Raw genomic sequence first — 22,546 nt, 5'->3', positions numbered from 1 at the left:
ACCTGGGAAGAGCACAAAACGCAGGCCCAACTGAGTCTGTGCCTCTGAGGACTACCTGAGTGCCTGAACCTGAGCGGCTTGGACCTGGGAGGTGCATGCAACCCAGGGCTAGCCTCGGATTGTTCCCGGCGGAAAAACCTAGAGCCCGAGCAGTGTGGGCAGGGAGGCTACACGCGCCGTGAGCGGGGGCAGACCCAGTGTGGCTGAGGCACTGCAGGCGCACGCCAGTGTCATTTGTTTGCAGCATCCCTCCCTCCCTCCCCACAGCGCGACTGAACAAAGAGAAGAAACACAGCTCCACCCACCAGAACACCAACACAAGCTTCCCTAACCAGGAAACCTTGACGAGCCACCTGTACAAACCCATACACAGCGAGGAAACGCCACAATAAAGAGAACTCCACAAACTGCCAGAATACAGAAAGGACTCCCAAACTCAGCAATTTAAACAAGATGAAGAGACAGAGGAATACCCAGTAGATAAAGGAACAGGATAAATGCCCACCAAACCAAAGAAAAGAGGAAGAGATAGGGAATCTACCTGATAAAGAATTCCAAATAATGATAGTGAAATTGATCCAAAATCGTGAAATTAAAATGGAATCACAGATAAATAGCCTGGAGACAAGGATTGAGAAGATGCAAGAAAGGTTTAACAAGGACCTAGAAGAAATAAAAAAGAGTCAATATATAATGAATAATGCAATAAATGAAATTAAAAACACTCTGGAGGCAACAAATAGTAGAATAACAGAGGTAGAAGATAGGATTAGTGAATTAGAAGATAGAATGGTAGAAATAAATGAATCAGAGAGGATAAAACAAAAACGAATTAAAAGAAATGAGGACAATCCCAGAGACCTCCAGGACAATATTAAACACTACAACATTCGAATCATAGGGGTTCCAGAAGAAGAAGACAAAAAGAAAGACCATGAGAAAATACTTGAGGAGATAATAGTTGAAAACTTCCCTAAAATGGGGAAGGAAATAATCACGCAAGTCCAAGAAACCCAGAGAGTCCCAAACAGGATAAACCCAAGGAGAAACACCCCAAGACACATATTAATCAAATTAACAAAGATCAAACACAAAGAACAAATATTAAAAGCAGCAAGGGAAAAACAACAAATAACATACAAGGGAATTCCCATAAGGATAACAGCTGATCTTTCAATAGAAACTCTTCAAGCCAGGAGGGAATGGCAAGACATACTTAAAATGATGAAAGAAAATAACCTACAGCCCAGATTATTGTACCCAGCAAGGATCTCATTCAAGTATGAATGAGAAATCAAAAGCTTTTCAGACAAGCAAAAGCTGAGAGAATTCTGCACCACCAAACCAGCTCTCCAACAAATACTAAAGGATATTCTCTAGACAGGAAACACAAAAATGGTGTATAAACTCGAACCCAAAACAATAAAGTAAATGGAAACGGGATCATACTTATCAGTAATTACCTTAAATGTAAATGGGTTGAATGCCCCAATCAAAAGACAAAGACTGGCTGAATGGATACAAAAACAAGACCCCTACATATGTTGTCTACAAGAGACCCACCTCAAAACAGGGGACACATACAGACTGAAAGTGAAGGGCTGGAAAAAGATTTTCCATGCAAATAGGGACCAAAAGAAAGCAGGAGTCACAATACTCGTATCAGATAAATTAGACTTTAAAACAGGCTGTGAAAAGAGACAAAGAAGGTCACTACATAATGATCAAAGGATCAATCCAAGAAGAAGATATAACAATTATAAATATATATGCACCCAACATGGGAGCACCGCAGTATGTAAGACAAATGCTAACAAGTATGAAAGGAGAAATTAACAATAACACAATAATAGTGGGAGACTTTAATACCCCACTCACACCTATGGATAGATCAACTAAACAGAAAATTAACAAGGAAACACAAACTTTAAATGATACAATAGACCAGTTAGACCTAATTGATACCTATAGGACATTTCATCCCAAAACAATGAATTTCACCTTTTTCTCAAGCGCACATGGAACCTTCTCCAGAATAGATCACATCCTGGGCCATAAAGCTAGTCTTGGTAAATTCAAAAAAATAGAAATCATTCCAAGCATCTTTTCTGACCACAATGCAGTAAGATTAGATCTCAATTACAGGAGAAAAACTATTAAAAATTCCAACATATGGAGGCTGAACAACACGTTGCTGAATAACCAACAAATCACAGAAGAAATCAAAAAAGAAATCAAAATTTGCATAGAAACGAATGAAAATGAAAACACAACAACCCAAAACCTGTGGGACACGGTAAAAGCAGTCCTAAGGGGAAAGTTCATAGCAATACAGGCACACCTCAAGAAACAAGAAAAAAGTCAAATAAATAACCTAACTCTACACCTAAAGCAACTAGAAAAGGAAGAAATGAAGAATCCCAGGGTTAGTAGAAGGAAAGAAATCTTAAAAATTAGAGCAGAAATAAATGCAAAAGAAACAAGAGACCATAGCAAAAATCAACAAAACCAAAATCTGGTTCTTTGACAGGATAAATAAAATTGACAAACCATTAGCCAGACTCATCAAGAAACAAAGGGAGAAAAATCAAATCAATAAAATTAGAAATGAAAATGGAGAGATCACAACAGACAACACAGAAATACAAAGGATCATAAGAGACTACTATCAACAATTATATGCCAATAAAATGGACAACTTGGAAGAAATGGACAAATTCTTAGAAAAGTACAACTTCCCAAAACTGGACCAGGAAGAAATAGAAAATCTTAACAGACCCATCACAAGCACGGAAATTGAAACTGTAATCAAGAATCTTCCAGCAAACAAAAGCCCAGGTCCAGACGGCTTCACAGCTGAATTCTACCAAAAAATTTAGAGAACAGCTAACACCTATCCTGCTCAAACTCGTCCAAAAAATTGCAGAGGAAGGTAAACTTCCAAACTCATTCTATGAGGGCACCATCACCCTAATACCAAAACCTGACAAAGATCCCACATAAAAAGAAAACTACAGGCCAATATCACTGATGAACATAGATGCAAAAATCCTTAACAAAATTCTAGCAATCAGAATCCAACAACACATTAAAAAGATCATACACCATGACCAAGTGGGCTTTATCCCAAGGATGCAAGGATTCTTCAATATCCGCAAATCAATCAATGTAATACACCACATTAACAAAATGAAAAATAAAAACCATATGATTATCTCAATAGATGCAGAGATAGCCTTTGACAAAATTCAACATCCATTTATGATAAAAACTCTCCAGAAAGCAGGAATAGAAGGAACATACCTCAACATAATAAAAGCTATATATAAAAAAAAAAATTAATTACAAATTGTATGAGGTGCTTTAAACAATGCTACCAATAAAGTGAAAAAACCCACAGAATGGGAGGAAATATGTGTAGATCATATATCTGATAAAGAATCATATCCAAAATATGTAAAGAACTCTTACATCTCAATAATAAAAAGGCAAATAATGCAATTAAAATGGGCAATGGATTATAACAGACATCTATCCAAAGATTTACAAATGACCAATAAATACATAAAAACATGCTCAACATCAGTTGTCATTATGGAAATCAAAACCACAATGAGATAGATACCTCTTAACACCCACTATGATGGCTATAATAATAATAATAAAAACAAATAATAACATGTGTATACCAGCATGTGGAGAAATTTGAGCCATTATACACCTCTGGTGAAAATGTAAAATGTCTTAGCCACTTTGGAAAATGGTCCTCAAAACTGTTTACACAGAGATATATGACAGAAATTCCACTCTTAGGTAATACTCAGAAGAAATGTAAACTATGTCCACTCAAAAACTTTTACATGGAGATGCAGAATCTCTGGCTGTGGAAGGCCAACTATGGGACTTGACTATCCATGGATTTTCATATCCCTGATGGTCCTGGAACCAATCCCCCTATGGTTACTGTTTGACTGTAGATTTACATAACTAAGTTGTTCCAGACATACTTAAAATGTTTCCAATAAGTGCATCAAGTAAAAAAATTAAAAGGTATTTCTTTTAGTGTTTAATCTACATTGACAACATTGATTAATCTGTTTCAAGAAAAAACAATTTAAATTTGAAGCAAAAGTAGTTTATCAGTTTCAATATTACATCTGTTCAAGTTAAATAAACTACTAATTCTTATGTCAATTCATAAGTTTTACATTGTGTTCTGTTTGGAGCCGGATGATAGAGCTTGTGCTGTCCTGCTCCATCCCACCTAGGATGTGAATCTTTCCTTTCTCTGGTGTATTCATGCTGTATATTCTACCCACACATTAATCACTTAGTAATCCTCTTGGTTATCAGATTAACTGTCATGGTATCATGGTGCTTGTGTTCAAGTAACCCTTATTTTACTTAATAATTGCTCCAAAGCTTAAGGGTAATGATGCTGGCGATTCAGATTTTCTCCTACTGCACCTAATTTATAAATTAAACTTTATCACAGGTGTGTGTATAGAAAAAACATAGTATATATAGAGTTAAATACTATCCCTGGTTTCAGACACTCACTCAGAGAGCGGGACACTACTGTGCATTTCACGTACTATATAATGAATGATAGATTGAAAATTATAGTGATCAGTCATGGAAACTGTAGCTTACATTCCATTTGAAAGATATTAATATTTGTGTAAGATTTAGGTAATGACAGTACTGTGCTGGTAAGTATTTAACAACAATTTTTTAAGGAAAAGAACTCTGATTTGTATCATTTGTTGATTTCTATGATATAAAGATTCCTGCCATGGCTGATTCCATGGCTCATTTAATGCAAATTTCAGAAGAGATGCTAACAGATGGCTCTTGTGAGCAAGTAAACGTAGTCTTCAGCTCACACTGAAGGATCATTCCAGAAAATCAAGAGGTAACTACTATTAAAGAAGAAAAAACAAAATACAGAACTCTTCCAGAGGAGAAAATATTTCCTCATACATATATACATGAATAAAGAGGGAGAAATATAGGGGAAAATCAGAGCATATTTCTAAAACTAAATAATATTCTCAAAATAAATACTGTCATGCCCAGACCTTTGCTTTTTATTTATTTATTTATTTTTTACTGGTAAAGGAACAGAATTTTTTTGAGGAAAATGAGAAGTCAAATTAAATCCTGTATTTACTGAGCATGCTGCTGCTGTTTAATCATTAAGTTGTGTCCGACTCTTTGAGATTTCATAGACGGAGAATGCTATGTGTTATACATATGAACTGGGAAATAGAAATACAGTTCAGTTCAGTTCAGTTCAGTTCAGTCGCTCAGTCACATCCGACTCTTTGCGACCCCATGAATCGCAGCACGCCAGGCCTCCCTGTCCATCACCAACTCCCGGAGTTCACCCAGACTCACATCCATTGAGTCAGTGATGCCATCCAACCATCTCATCCTCAGTCGTCCCCTTCTCCTCCTGCCCCCAATCTCTCCCAGCATCAGGGTCTTCTCAAATGAGTCAGCTCTTCTCATCAGGTGGCCAAAGTATTGGAGTTTCAGCTTCAACATCAGTCCTTCCAATGAATATTCAGGATTGATTTCGTTTAGGATGGACTGGTTGGATCTCCTTGCAGTCCAAGGGACTCTCAAGAGTCTTCTCCAACACAGACACATCCTATTTCTAAGGAGCCTGAAGTCTAGCAAAAGAGATAACAAAAGAATATAGATACCTGAAGAGGAATTGGAATGGGACCATGGTATGTGGTGCCTAAGCGAATGCCACAATTATGGAAATACAGAGAATGTGTTTTTGTTGTCATTGTTGTTTTTAATCAAAATTATATACACACATAGCTCAAGGAGTTAAGTTCTGTAGAACTTGCTACAAAACCAACATGCTTTACTTCTCCCCTCCTACAATTTTGTGGTAGCCAGAATCAATTATTTCCACCCTTTAGATGATTCCTTTGGTATTTACCTCTATCTGTGAATAATTCTATATTAATTAGAATTAGGTTTTGCTGTGAATAGCAAAAAGACTCAAAATAAATGGACATTTATTTTAAAACTATTATTAAAATAATATTTTAAACAATATATTTCAAGTCCATGTACAAATCTAGAGCTGGCATGGCAGTTCTGCCCTGTGAAGTCCTCAGAGATTCTCATGCCTTTCATCTTCCATTCTGCCATCCCTATGATGTAGCTCTTGTCCTCAGGGTCCAAAATCATGACATTTATGGTCCAGGTAGCATGACAGAGAGGAGGAGAAAGAAGGGACAAAAGTGTGTACCAGCTATCTTTTAAAAGGGATTCCCAGAAACTGCTACAAGACATGTTCACTTAAATCCCATTGGCTAAAGATGAGTCACATGGTCATATCTGCTGCTGCTGCTGCTGCTAAGTTGCTTCAGTCCTGTCTGACTGTGTGCGAAACCACAGACGGCAGCCCCCCAAGCTCCACCGTCCCTGGGATTCTCCAGGCAAGAACACTGGAGTGGGTAGCTATTTCCTTCTCCAATGCATGAAAGTGAAAAGTGAAAGTGAAGTCGCTCAGTCATATCTAACTGCAAGGAAAACAGCAAATGTAGTTATATTATGGAGATCCATGTGCCCAGCTAAACTTTCTATTATATTGGATGAGGGATAAGTATATTGGAGAACACCTAGCAGTTTCTTCTGTTTATATCACTGCTTCTTGATTTTTTCAGTGTTAGGCATTGCTGATTGATATTTTACTATGAAATGCAAGGTATTCTAACTCTTTCAAGATCTTGTCATTGATCCTTTTCACCTAAATCCATATTTCTTCTCTTCTTACTCTCACAGTATAATTATTTCATAATTTTGGTTAGTTTGATATTCAGTGTTAACATTGTTATGACTATGTAAATGCTTTACCATTTATCTTATGTAGTATAATATCTTTTTTGTCCTTTTCTGAATAGTATTATTTTGTTTCTTTGAAATCTAATATTTACTTATTTTTTGGTTTTTGTATATTTGCTTGCTTAATTTTCTAGGTACTGACTACTAATTTATCCTGATACCCTTCCCCACTCGTACATGTCTCCTTTCAGTATATTCATACACATTTGGTAGTGCAACAATTTTATCATCTTAAAGAAAATTTTCCTAGAATCTTCTGATATGCTCCAACTTGAATTGATTACTCTGCACCTGGAAGACAACAGTTACCCTGAGATTTCCATTTTCAATCTGTTCATTCTTTTGTTACACTTTCAATAAGATATCTTCAAATTTATCTTCCAAATTTTCCACTGAGTTTTTTTTTATATTTTGTTCTTATTCAATCTGTCACTGATACTAATAAACTCCATAAACCATGACAGCACCTTTCAGACTCCTTGGATTGTCAGACTAGTTCCTTGAGACCCCATACTCCAGGAGAGGAGACACAGAGACAGAATATTACTGAAAACATACTCTCCTGAAATGAAGGATAACCACAGGATTCCTAGCTAGGATTTTATTTGATATAAAATAGTTTTAGGCATAATTGATGTTAAAAATGGCCAAAGCCATTGACTGTGCAGAAACCTTTATCCCTATAGAAAACCCTAACATACAGAAAAAGGAAGAAGTATTACAATTTTCTTCTTGTCTGTGGCTAGTTAAAACTTATATCAAGAGGGAGGGGACATACGTACACCTATGACTGATTCATGTTGATGTTTGACAGAAAATTACAAAGTTCTGTAAAGCAATTATCCTTCAATTAAAAAATAAATTAATTAATAAAAACTTCTATTATAAGAAAGACAGTGAACTGCTTACTATCCTTTTATCTTTAGGGATTTTTAAAAATGCAGCATGCTAATGTAAGAAAAAAAATTTGAAAAGATGATGTGTTTTAAGAGATCTCTTTTTTTATTATTAGGTAGATAAACTGCAGACAAGAATATGTTTGCCAGATAAATATATTCCTGAGATATTGGGAGAAACTATGTAGATGTTTTTAAGTCTAATAGACCTTCTAATTATTTATCAAAAAAATAAACTTTGCCTCAGGATGTCTAGTCAACCATTACTTGTGGAATAATGTGGAAATTTTGGATTCATGTTTTCTTGTAATAGCTTATAATTCTAAAAATTCTTGGAAGCAAACTTGGCGTATTTTCCTTTTAACTTCATTGAATGTTACTATGTGCATATATTTCTTTAATTTGGAATGTTTCCCAAGTTAGTGTCGATTATTTATTGACTTACTCACTCACCAAAGGTAAACCACTTATTATATTCTCAAACTCTTCTAGATGCCATGGGAAAAACACAGCTCCCCTTAGGAATTTGCAAATTAACATGATCAAATTTTTAATGTCTCTGTGCTTCAGTTCACAGTAAATGGACATAATATAATTAAGGGTTGTTTTGAGATAGTAATAATATATGTGGATAATAAGTGTAAAGCACCATATGTCTTTCATAAATTTAGTTCCCTGCCCTATCTCTCTGAAATTTAGTTTAGTGCCTTGCCTTTCTGTCTATGTTAGGGTTATATGGACACATGTCAAAACTAACTCTTGTGTGTCAAATATTTGCATTAACAGTACGTTTCAATGTTTTAAATGCATTTTGAAAGAAGTAAATTTCATGGAAAATAGATGTATGTTTTTAAATTTTTGATTATATTTATTTTCCAAAGACCATGACTAGATTTGACATCTTTAAATAGAAGACTACTTTTCACTTATACTGTTTTTACCTTTTTTTTTTTCATTAAATATATGACCCTCTGCCACTAATGTATATATAAAACAAATTGCCCATGGTTGATTATATACCATATATAGTATACCACATACCATGGACATTGAATTAAAGCTGGTGGGCATCTTGAGATTCAATTTCATGCTCTTATTTTATATAAGAAAAGTGTGGTTAGATAGGGGTATGGCTTGTTGACGGACACACAGCCAATTGGTTTATTAGATGCCAGGTTTCCTTATTACCAATCCAACATTACCATTTCACCAGTGTATGTTTTACCATAAGAATTACTTTGCATACTTCTTAAAAATGCTGATCATCCCATCCCAGATCATGATTGCAGGGAAGGGTCCTAGGATCTGAATGTTTCCTTTCCCCTAATAATTCTTATGACATATGACTTTGGAAAGGATTTCACTTTACTACACTCTGTGGCAAAATATTCTAGTTGATTCTTTCCCTCCATAATACTTGGTCAAATTTTGTGATTTGTATTTTTCTTGTCTATTTATTTATTGTCTATACATCTACCAAATTGTACATCTAAGTCCAACAAAGGGCATATATGAGGCCTACTTGTTTACTACTGTATCTCTAGCTCTAACACAGTGCTTATACACCCCTGATGTTCAATAATATTTGTGGAATGAAAGAATGAATTTTTAATACAATTTTAAGGGTTATACTTCATTGACAGTTATTACAAAACATTGGCTATATTCCCTATGTACAATACATCCTTATAGTCTATTTTACACCCAATAATTTGTACTTCCCACTGCCCCATCTCTATATTGCCCTTACCCTCCCCTCCACTGGTACTCACTAGTTTGTTCTTTATATATGTGAGACTGCTTCTTTTATGTTATATTCACTAATTTGTTGTATTCTTAGGTTCCACGTAAGTGATATCATGCATATTTGTCGTTCTTGGTCTGACTTACTTCACTTAACATAAAGCCCTACAAATCCATGTTGCTACAAATGAAAAGATTTTTGTTCTTTTTATATGGCTGAGTAGTAGTCTACTGTGTGTGTGTTTGTGTACACATGACACAACTTTTTTATCCATTCATCTGCTGATGGACACAGGTTGCTTCCATATCTTGGCAATTGTAAATAATGCTGCTATGAACATTGGAGTGCATGTATCTTATTTTTTATTTTATTTTTTAACTTTACAATATTGTATTGGTTTTGCCATATATCAACATGAATCCGCCACAGGTATACACATGTTCCTCATCCTGAACCCTTCTCCCTCCTCCTTCCCTGTACCATCCCTCTGGGTAGTCCCAGTACACCAGCCCCAAGCATCCAGTGTCGTGCATCAAACCTGGAATGGCAACTCGTTTCCTATATGATATTATATATGTTTCAGTGCCATTCTCCCAAATCATCCCACCCTCTCCCTCTCCCACAGAGTCCAAAAGACTGTTCTATACATCAGTGTCTCTTTTGCTGTCTCATATACAGGGTTATCGGAGAAGGCAATGGTACCCCACTCCAGTACTCTTGCCTGGAAAATCCCATGGATGGAGGAGCCTGGTGGGCTACAGTCCATGGGGTCGTGAAGAGTCAGACATGACTGAACGACTTAACTCTCACTTTTCACTTTCATGCATTGGAGAAGGAAATGGCAACCCACTCCAGTGTTCTGGCCTGAAGAGTCTCAGGGACGGTGGAGCCTGGTGGGCTGCTGTCTATGGGGTCGCACAGAGTCAGACACGACTGAAGCGACTTAGCAGTAGCATACAGGGTTATTGTTACCATCTTTCTAAATTCCATATATATGCTTTAGTATACTGTATTGGTGTTTTTCTTTCTGGCTTACTTCACTCTGTATAATAGGCTTCAGTTTCATCCACATCATTAGAACTGATTCAAATATATTCTTTTTAATGGCTGAGTAATACTCCATTGTGTATATGTACCACTGCTTTCTTATCCATTCATCTGCTGATGGACATCTAGGTTGCTTCCATGTCCTGGCTATTATAAACAGTGCTGCGATGAACATTGGGGTACACGTGTCTCTTTCAATTCTGGTTTCCTCGGTGTGTATGCCCAGCAGTGGTATTGCTGGGTCATATGGCAGTTCTATTTCCAGTTTTTTAAGGAATCTCCACCCTGTTCTCCATAGTGGCTGTACTAGTTTGCATTCCCACCAACAGTGAAAGAAGGTTCCCTTTTCTCCACACCCTCTCCAGCGTTTACTACTTGTAGATTCTTGGATCGCAGCCATTCTGACTGGCATGAAATGGTACCTCATTGTGGTTTTGATTTGCATTTCTCTGATAATGAGTGATGTTGAGCATCTTTTCATGTGTTTGTTAGCCATCTGTATGTCTTCTTTGGAGAAATGTCTATTTAGTTCTTTGGCCCATTTTTTGATTGGGTCATTTTTTTTTCTGGAATTGAGCTGCAGGAGTTGCTTGTATGTTTTTGAGATTAGTTGTTTATCAGTTGCCTCATTTGCTATTATTTTCTCCCATTCTGAAGGCTGTCTTTTCACCTTGCTTATATTTTCCTTTGTTGTGCAGATGCTTTTAATTTTAATTTGGTCCCATTTGTTTATTTTTGCTTTTATTTCCAATATTCTGGAAGGTGGGTCATAAAGGATCCTGCTGTGATGTATGTCGGAGAGTGTTTTGCCTATGTTCTCCTCTAGGAGTTTTATAGTTTCTGGTCTTACGTTTAGATCTTTAATCCATTTTGAGTTTTTTCTTGTGTATGGTGCTAGAAAGTGTTCTAGTTTCATTCTTTTACAAGTGGTTGACCAGTTTTCCCAGAACCACTTGTTAAAGAGATTGTCTTTTCTCCATTGTATATTCTTGCTTCCTCTGTCAAAATTAAGGGGTCCATAGGTGCATGGATTTATCTCTGGGCTTTCTATTTTGTTCCATTGATCTATATTTCTGTCTTTGTGCCAGTACCATACTGTCTTGATGACTGTGGCTTTGTAGTAGAGCCTGAAGTCAGGCAGATTGATTCCTCCAGTTCCATTCTTCTTTCTCAAGATAGCTTTGGCTATTCGAGGTTTTTTGTATAATGTTTTTAATTTAATTTTATTTTTTTGATATGTACCCAGAGATGAATTGTTGGGTCAAATGGAGGGTTTCCTTGGAAAAATGCATATTTAACAGAAAGGTATGCCCTCTCTGCATAGTACACAGAAAACAGGTATATAATGAAATGCATTTAAACTAACAGCAGTTTGGAATATTATTTTTCTATTTTTAATAAAAATGTACTTAGAAGCTTATAGGGCCTGAGAGTTCTCATTTTTAATAGTCATTATATTTGTCCTGTTAATACAGGGGGAGTTCTGATTGAAAAGATATAGTTATTATATAAACTTATGAGCAACTGTGGAGGGGTAAATATTATCCAGGAGACTATAGATTTGGAAACCAGTTACATCAATTTATAGATTCTTCAGATAAGGAATTTGAGGCTTAGAATGATAAAATAACTTAACCTTGAGTCACATAAAATGGTTGAAAAACTCTATATTTCGAAACCCTATGAAACAAAGAAATAAATACTCAAATTCCTCGATGGCCTAGTGGTTAGAATTTGGTGATTTCATTGATATGGCCCAGGTTCAATCTCTGCTTGGGGAACTGAGATCCTGCAAGGCACACAGCATGCCCCTCCCCCCAAAGGAATAAATCTTCTTTACATAATTGATAGTTGAAATGCAGAAAACACTATTTCAGATAAGGTGGTTCCAGAGTGAAAAAATGGAACCAAGGCTTAGATTAATAAGACAAGAGATACAGTCTAAGGAAGAACATTTTGGAAAAAAAAAATGGACTGGGAAAATCTTGCAAAGTAATATGCTTCATATTCCTGAAATTTTCATGCAAAAACTAACTAGCCATTCACCTACAATGCTAAAGAAGGAACTTTTACATTAAATGGAAAGTTAGACTAGTTGTCTTTTAAGATTACTTCTATCTTCTATGATTCATTGAAAGTGTAATAAAACCATTAACATTATATTTGTACACCAAATTATTTTCTCAGTGCCTTCCAGTTTTAAGAAATATCCAGAGAGGAACTATTTCAGTCCTAGTATGTAATAAATTCTCATATAATCCTGGTGTTCACATGAAATATTATTTTACCTTTATCACTATGCATTCCATAATTACTCATTTCTCCCAAGATGGGTGAAAAAAAAGTTGAAAACAAATCAAAACTGGTTTCTGTTTTCTTTTTCTCTTTTCCCAAATCTTCATGACGTAAAGGAAACAAAAAATATCCTAAGAAAAGTGTATTGGTCTTCTTCTGCCCATATCATCATTTTTCCAAGCATCTATGGCTAAGATTATTGTGAAAAAGAAGCTTCTACATTTAAAATTTGATAAGCATCAGTATTCAAAGATAGAAAATAGAGAAAATACATGACAGTTTAATGGAGCTTTAGTAAGAAGTTGAAATTCTTTACTTTTCCTGAAGTCTAATAGCTTATTCTCATTGAGACCACGTGAAGGAAAATTGAAACAGAACTACTCTCTTTAAACTAGTGCTTTTTCCATGGGAGAAGTTACCAAAGCTAGCAAAATTAATATTCATGATTTTTTTTTCTACCAGGTAGTTTTCATTTGGTAGCCTACAAAGCAATCCATGTGTTTCAGGTTTCACATTTAGCATGGAATGCTAAATACATCAAAGGTACTACAGTCCCTAGAATATGAAGAGAAAATGCACACCCAAATATATAAATAATTAATCTTCTTGGATTGACTGAATAGTTCTGTTTTGCCTTGCATTTTGTTTTACAAAATCTTACCAAGTAAAAGTTAACTTTATTCATAATTTTTACTTACTTTTGATAAATAATGTAGAACCTTACATCTAAGGTTATTTTGTATTTATGTGAACCTTGTGATATAGAAGAAATTCTACTTGCTACACAAAGAAAGGGTACTACAATCAAATTTAGACCTGAAATTATGAAATGCTATTGAGTGACTTTCTACACTCAAAGAAAATACACAGGTTTTAAGAATTCTTTTACTTTGTAGATTGGCATGACAATTATTCTTCGTAGGATATCATAACAAAACTGTAAAGGTTATGAGCTTTTTGAAAATTACATGAGAAACTTGAGTATAAAATTGGTTTTAAACTGCTGCTTTCAAAAAATGTTGAGGTAGACATAATTTTCTACATAATTTTCTTAGTTGTTTAGTCACTAAGTCATGTCCGACTCTTTGCAAACACCAGGCTCTTCTTTCCATGGGATTTCTCAGACAAGAATACTGTAGTGGGTTACCATTTCCTTCTCTAGGGGAGCTTCCTGATCCAGGGATCGAACCTGCATCTCCTGCATTGGCAGGCAGGTTCTTTACCACTGAGCCATCATGGAAGCCCTATTCAATTATTGATTGTTAACCATTTTTAATTGAATTATAGTTTATTTACCATGTTGTATTAGTTTCAGATGTACAGAAAACTGATATGGTTTTATATATGTATGTATGTATGTGTTTGTGTGTGTGTGTGTATGTTAGTTGCTCAGTCATGTCCGACTCTTTGCAACCATGGACTGTAGCCCACCAGGCTTCTCTGTCCATGGGATTCACCAGGTAAAAATACTGGATGGATCGTCACTCCCTTCTCCAGGGGATCGTCCCAAACCAGGGATCAAGCCTAGGTCTCCCGCATGGCATGAAGCTTCTTTACCATCTGCACCACCAGGGAGGCCATATACACAACACACACACCTATATATATACACACACACACATATTTTTTTTCAGATTCTTTTCCATTATACGTTATTGCAAGATACTTACTATAATTCCCTGTGCTATATAGTAGGTCCTTTTTGGTTATTTATTTTATATATAGTAGTGTGTGCATGTTAATCCTAAACTCATAAATTTATCTCTCCCTCCCATCCCACTATTCCCTTTGGTGATAAGTTTGTTTTCTGTGTCCATGAGTCTATTTCTATTTTGTGAATAAGTTAATCTGTGTAATTTTTTTTAGATTCCACATTTAAGTGATATCATATGACATTTGTCTTTGTCTAATTTACTTCACTCAGTATGGTAATCTCCAGATCCAGGCATTATTTCATTCTTTTTTATTGCTGAGTAATATTACATTGTGTGTGTGTGTATATATATATATATATATATACACCACATTTTTTTATCCATTCATCTATTGATGGACATTTAGGTTGCCCTATTACTATTAAGAAAATTGAATTCATCATTAAAAAATCTCTCCCCAAAATAACTCTACAAACACTCAAAACCTACTGTTAACATCATATTTTAATGGTGAAAAATAGAAGCTTTCCCTTGACATCAGAAACAAGATGTTCACTCTGGCCACCTTTATGATAGTAATGGAAGTTCTAACCAGTACAATAAATCAAGAAAAGTAAATAAAAGATACAAGATTGTCTGTTTAGAAAGTCCTAAAGAAATAAAACACTCCTACAACTAATAACTGAATTCACCAAAGTCTCTGGATTCAAGATCATCATATAAAAATCAATTGCATGCCTGTATAGTTAAAAACAAACACAATCAAACTGAAATTTAAGATGCATTCTTTGCAATCACTCAAAACATCAAATACATGTAACTCCAACAAAACATGTATAAGACTTAAATGCTGAAAACTACAAAACACTGATGAAAAGAATAAAAGTAATTCTAAGTAAATGGAGAGATATTCTGTGTGCACATACTGGAAGACCCAGCATAGTAAAAATGTCAAGTCTTCTCAAATTGTTATTCAGTTCTAACATAATCCCTATAAAATTTCAGCAAGATTTTTTTGTTGATGTAGGCAAGATATCTCTAAAATTCATATGGAAAGGAAATATGCTAGTATAGCCAAAACAGTTCTGGAAAAAAATAATAAGTGGAAGAAATTCATTTACCTAATTTCAAGACTTATTATATAAATACACTAATCAAGACTATATTAGCAGGGTGATAGATATATAGATCATTGGAACAGAATAGAGAATCCAGAAATATTCCTGCACAACCATGGCCAGCTTAGCTAAGTTTGACAAAGATGATGCAAAAGCAGTTCAGTGGAGGAAGTCTTTTCAAGAAATATTCTGGAGCAACTGCATTTCTATTGGAAAATGTAAAGTACCTTAGACTTAGGCCTAACACCTTAAACAAGAATGAATTCATAATGGACCAGGAATTTAAATGTGAAAAATAAAACTATAAAAAAATTAAATATTAATACAGCTTGGTGAAGAATTATTAGGAATGGTACTAAAAGCACAATTCAGAAAAGAATAAAAGCAATAGCTTCAACTTTATCAAAATTAAAAAAAAAAAAAAACTTTTGTGCTACAAAAGACCAAGATGATGAAAATACAAGCTACAGACAAGGAGAAAATATTTGCAAGCCCCATATTTGGCAAAGAACTCATATCTGCTACAAAATGGAAGAAAATTTTGCAAAATCACATGTCTGACAAAAAATCATATCTAGAATATATAAAGTACTCTCAAAACTCAGTACTAAAAGACCAACTTTATCACAAAATGGGCAAAAGACATGAAGTTCACTGATAGGTGGATGGCAAAAAGTATGTGAAAACATTATCAATACTACTAGCCATTGGGAAAACCAAATTAAGAACTTGATCATTACTATATGCACAAATGAGAACAGCTAAAAAAAAGAAAAAATACTTACAATGCCAAGTCCTAGCAAGAACACCAAGAAACTGAATCTCTCAATCATTGCTGGTAAGAATGTAAAATGGTACAACTTTTATGGAAACAATTTGGCAGTTCCTTTTAAAAATTAAACATATAATTACCAATTGACCCAGAAATTTCATTATTTGGCATTTATACTAGAGAAATGAAAACTTACATCAGCACAAAAACCTGTACAAAACTGTTCATAGGAGCTTTATGGCTGTATATAATAGCTAAAAAATGGAATCAAGTGTCCTCCAACAAGTGAAGGGTTAAACAAACACTGCAAAGAACAGGAAAGAAGCTGTATCATGGAAGACTTCTTAGCAATAAAAGGGAATGGACTATAATTACATGTAAATTGAATAAATCTCCATGAAATTATGTTGAATGACAAAAACCAATTTTTTGAATTTTTTTGCAGTCACATGCTGTATTACTTTATTTATATAGCATTCTCAAGATGACACAATTATAGATGTGGAAAATACATTGATGGTTGTCAGGAGTTGAAGATAGCAGAAAGGGGGAGAAGAATGGTATGATAAAGGAAAATAAAATTGTCAATACATATTGTACAATATCAATTTCCATTTTCTGTTATGGTATTATAATTATGTAAAATGTAAATTGAAGAAAATTGAATGAAGACCAATTTTTGTAACTTCCTATAACTCCAAACCTATTTTAATATAACAAGTTTTAGAAATTGGTTCTAAATCTAATAAAATGGAAAGTTATAATACTTAAAATACCCAGGTAATCATCGTGGAGCCAAAAAAAGTTACTAGAAAGCACATTTTCACCTAGGAAGATCAAGATTGGAATTAGGATATGAAATATATTTAGAGCTGCATGCCTGGTCACTTTTGGGAAAGAATCAATTCATGTTTATTTTGAAATATTTGGTGGGTTATTTTCTCCAGAAAGAAAACAAAAGCAAAAAAGTATTCTGCAATGGGCTACATGTTGCTTGAAAGTCTGATTATTAAGATAATAAAAAAAATTAAATAGAAACATTTATATTTCAGTTTATTGAGTAGGAATAAAACTGCATTTTTCTCAGTACCTGTTTATTCTTTACAATCATATTTTATGCAGCATCCATTCATTATTTTAATGGTAAAACTACTAAGGTGTCTATTTTTACAAAACTTCCTCTTGTATTTCTCTTATAAAGACATGGATTGGGAATCGAAGAAGGAAATATCGTTTAATGGGGATTGAAGTTCCACCTCCAAGAGGAGGCCCTGCTGATTTTTCTGAGCAGCCCGAATATGGTTCTTTGTCTGCACTCACACCAGGAGAGGAAGCTGGTCCTGAAGTAGGAGAGGATAATGACAGAAATGATGAAGTATCCATCTGTTTGTCTGAAGGAAGCTCTCAAGGTATTTTATATGCTGCACCTCCTAATGATATCTTTTGTGTATTTGATGCATTTTTACTTGCTTTTCAGTTTATTGTGCTTCAAATCTAAAGTCATCAAAACATTTGGTTAAATAGACATATTTTATTTATTTTCATTATATTTTAAAATAATATTCATATATATTTAAAGTGTACAAGTTTAGATATAAATATACATAATGAAATGATTACTATGGTCAAGCTAATTAACATATCCATCTCTTCACAATGAGAGCACCTGAAATCTACTCCCAAAGCAAATTTCCAGCATACAATATAGGCCATACAGTTGATGCTTAAACAACATGGGTTTGAACTGCACTGGTTCACTTTCAATAATACTTTGGAAAAAATTTTGGAGATTTGCAACAATTTGGAAAAACCTGCAGCAAAACCATGTGGCCTAGAAATATTAAAAAAGAAAAAGGTATGTCATGAATACATAAAATATATGTAATATATATAAACCATACAAAATATGTGTTAGCCAATTGTTTATGCTATTGGTAAGTCAACAGTAGGCTATTAGTAGCTTAGTTTTGGAAAAGTCAAAAGTTATACTTGGATTTTTAACTGTGATAGGGCTTCCATGACGCTAACCCTCATGTTGTTCAAAGGTCAACTATATTGTTAATTTTTGTCATCATGCTCTATATTAGTTACCTAGACTTATCCTATGTAATTGAAAGTTTCCACCCTTTGACCAAAATTTCCCCATTTTCCCCATGTCCTCATGCTGGTACCTACCATTCTACTCTGCTTCTATATATTTGATTTTTTTTTATTCCACATATAAGTGAGATCATGCAGTATTTTTCTTCCTGTATTTGGCTTATTTCAGTTAGTATAATGCCCTTTAGGTTCATCCAAGCACTTGCAAATGGCAGGATTTTTAAAAGACTGGATAATATTCCATTGTATGTACATACCACAGTTTCTTTATCCATTCATCGGTCTATGGACACTTGCTTGCTTCCATACCTTGGCTACCGTGACTAATACTGCAATGAACATGTAAATGCAGATACCTCTTTGAGGTACTAATTTCATTTCTTTTGGATATATACCCAGAAGAGGGATTGTTGGATTTAAATTAAATAAGAAAATCATTATTAATTTTTTTTAAGGAACTTTCATACTGTTTTTCATAATGGCTCTAACCCTTTTGTCATCAACATTCATATTTTTGATTTTTAATGCTTCCACCTAAGCAGTCTCCCACATCATCATCACAAAAAGTAAAACTGATCTACCACAATAATGATCTCCCATGCTTAGAAAATATTTGCTATTACAAAAATCCATAGATTATAGTACACGATTATTTTAATTTTTGGAATTTTAGTCAGTTTAAGTTAAAACATTGTAACGAAAAACAGTATGGCATAATGTGATAAACAACAGGCTAGTAGCTGGGCAACCTGGGTGCTAGTCTTAAATCTTCTACTAGCTGATTATGTGACTTCAGGCAAACTATTTAAATCATCAGGCCTTAGTTTTCTTATCCACAAAATAAGGGAGTTAGGCTAGATCATCTTTATAATACTTCTTCAGTTCAGTTCAATTCAGTCACTCAGTCGTGTCTGACTCTTTACAACCCCATGAATCACAGCACGCCAGGCCTCCCTGTCCATCACCAACTCCTGGAGTTTACTCAAACTTATGTCCATCGAGTCGGTGATCCCATCCAGCCATCTCATCCTCTGTCGTCCCCTTCTCCTCCTGCCCCCAATCCCTCCCAGCATCAGGGTCTTTTCCAATGAGTCAACTCTTCGCATGAAGTGGCCAAAGTATTTGAGTTTCAGATTTAGTATCAGTCCTTCCAATGAACACCCAGGGCTGATCTCCTTTAGAATGGACTGGTTGGTTAATGCTTCTTAGTGTTTCCCTAAATAAGAATTCAAATAATAATATGTAATTATATCATTTGTCCATAAGAAGAATTGTTCGTTTGATTTCAAATACAGAAACAGTCCTCTTCTGACACCTTTATGAACACTTTTATTAAGGTTTAATTTACATAGAATAAAATTCATCCATTTCTAAAGTAGAATTCAATGGTTTGATTTAGTCTCTCAGTCATGTCCAACTCTTTGTGACCCCATGGACTGTAGCCCACCAGGCTCCTCTCTCCATGGGATTCTCCAGGCAAGAATTCTGGAGTGGGTTGCCATTTCCTTCTCCATGATTTTTAGTAAATTATATGCAGTTGTACAATCATTGCCATTTCTAAAATTGAATTTTAGAATAATCACTAAAATCCAATTGTGGAATATTTTTACCACTTCAAAAAACTAAAATCCAATTATATAATGTTTTCATCAGTTCAAAAAATTCTTGAGACCATTTTCAGTCAATATCCACTCCCACCTCAAAACCTAGGTAAAAACTGATCTGATTTCTGACTATATAAATTTGTCTTTTCTGGGCATATCATATAAGTGGAATTATATAATATATAGTGGGTTTTCTTTTTGCATCTATGATAGAGAGAATTTTGCATTGGATTTTTTAAAACTCTATTGAACAGTATAGTAACACTATATTTTCTAATTTATTTTTACCTTCTAAGTTTGTTTATGGAGTTTCAACAGTCACAACTTTTGCTTGTAATTTTTCTGTTGTCAGATATACCAGCTTTTTTCCTATATGGTTTGTGACTTTGGCGTCATGATTAAAAAAATCCTTCCTGTACTACAATTATGTAAACATACCCCATATATCCTTCTTGTTTCCTTATGGATTTATTTTTACTTGATATTTATCCCACCTAGAAATTGTTTTGCTTTAAGATGTGTGAAGAAAATACCTACTTTTATTTTCCAAATGATTACCCAAATGCCCCTACAATATTTGTTGAGTTGTCCAGCATGTTTCCAGTGAGTCTGTGTAGCTTTGAAAATCAAAGATGATAGATAGGAAAACGGCTCAACAGTCATCTTGTTTAGGCCACCTGCCACTTGGAGGATATAAATGTCAAAAGGAAGCAGATGTTATGTGTGCAGACTGATGCATTTACCTGTGTGCTGGATAGGTGCCCTATCTCTATCCTACCGTTTGAAGGAAATTCCAAAGTTGAATAATCAAGTGACTAGCAAAAGAGTTCCAGAAAAAGAATTTCTCTTCTAAGTAGTACAGTGCTTCTTAAATGGCCATGTCTCCAAGACTCATGTCTCCAAATTGAGCAGGTGTTACACTTCCTCACAGCCTGATGGTCTGACAGCAATCATTGGAGTATTGCAGAGGTGAATTTTAACATACAATTTATACCAAAGAAATATGAAGATTGAAGAAAGGATGAGACTATGAGAACTGAGAAGCAGATATCCTGAGACCCAGCTCAGACACAGATTTTCTAAAGTCTCCTTCTGTCAGCACCCAGTCCTACCTTATTGAAGACAGTGTTTCTGACCATTGTTGGACTATATCCTGCTATCTGTTCCTTCAGGAAACAGGATACTGAAGAAAGAGAAATTAACAATGAAGAGTAAGATATAACAGGTGAAAAGAATATCATTTAATAAAGAGATCAAGCCCTGAGCCTTTGGAGTGGAAGCACTGACTCCAAGACCCTAAACTACAAGAGAACTAACCATAGGGAGTATCAAATAGTGAGAATCCACACAAAGGAAACCACTTGAATAAAAGACCAAGCATCATCCAACCACCAGTAGTACTCTGTGCTGGACACCTCATCTAAACAACAAACAAAACAAAAATATAAACCCAATAATCAGCAGACAAAATTACCACCTCACTCGGCCTTGCCCATCAGAGGAAAAACAAACAAACAAACAAAAACTCAGCAAAAATCTTACCCTATAAGAAGCGTACACAGACCACTGGGCCAACCTTAGGAGGGCAGAAACCAAAAGGAAGAAAGAATTCAACCTTGCAGCCTGGGAAAAGGAGACCTCAAACACAATAAGTTAAAAAGAAAGAAAGAAAGAAAGAAAATTCAGAGAAATACTACACAAATGAAGAAACAAGCTAGAAACACAGAAGTCCAAATAAATGAAGAAAGAAAGTGAAAGTGAAGTCAATCAGTCGTGTCCAACTCTTTTCGGACCCCATGGACTGTAGCCTACCAGACTCCTCCGTCCCTGGGATTCTCCAGGCAAGAATAGTGGAGTGGGTTGCCACTTCTTTCTCCAGGAGATCTTCCCAACCCAGGGATCTAACATGGATCTCCCATATTGTAGGCAGACACTTTACCATCTGAGCCACCAGGGAAGATCTAATAATAAATGAAGAGGAAATAGGAAAATTACCTGAAAAAGAATTCAGAATAATGATAGTAAAGATGATCAAAAACTTTTAAAACAAAATGAAGAAAATGCAAGAATCAATTCACAAAAACCTAGAAGAATTAAACAATAAACATGCAGAAACAAACAATACAATTATCAAAACTAAAAATACTCTAAAAGGAATCAATAGCAGAATATCTGAAACAGAAGAACAAATCAATGAGGTGGAAGATAAAATTGTGGAAATAACTACTGAAGAGCAGAATAAAGTAAAAGAATGAAAAGAACTCAGGATAGTCTCAGAGAACTCTGGGACAATAGCAAACAAACAAACATTTGAATTATAGGGGTCTCAGAAGAAGAAGAAAAAAGAAAGAGTATGAGAAAATTTTTGAAAAGGTTATAGTTGAAAATTTCCCCAACATGGAAAAGGAAATAGCCAATCAAGTCCAAGAGGCACAAAGAGTCCCA

General features: G+C 34.8%; 1 protein-coding gene across 2 annotated transcripts in view; it reads left to right on the top strand.

Annotated features, from left to right (window-relative positions):
• HDX (highly divergent homeobox) overlaps positions 1-22,546 on the top strand; it is a 211,569-nt gene that overhangs the window by 123,399 nt on the left and 65,624 nt on the right. For both annotated transcript variants that reach the window (XM_086386237.1, XM_086386238.1), the window contains exon 6: positions 17,599-17,806. In XM_086386237.1, the coding sequence (XP_086242363.1) occupies positions 17,599-17,806 (208 nt within the window). The remainder of the gene's footprint in view (positions 1-17,598; positions 17,807-22,546) is intronic.

This window comes from Bos grunniens, chromosome X, assembly GCF_055505025.1.
Source record: "Bos grunniens cultivar Pamir isolate PY7600 chromosome X, Bosgru_T2T1.0, whole genome shotgun sequence".
Classification (NCBI taxonomy): Eukaryota; Metazoa; Chordata; class Mammalia; order Artiodactyla; family Bovidae; genus Bos; species Bos grunniens.
This window is presented reverse-complemented; position numbering and strand designations above follow the sequence as displayed.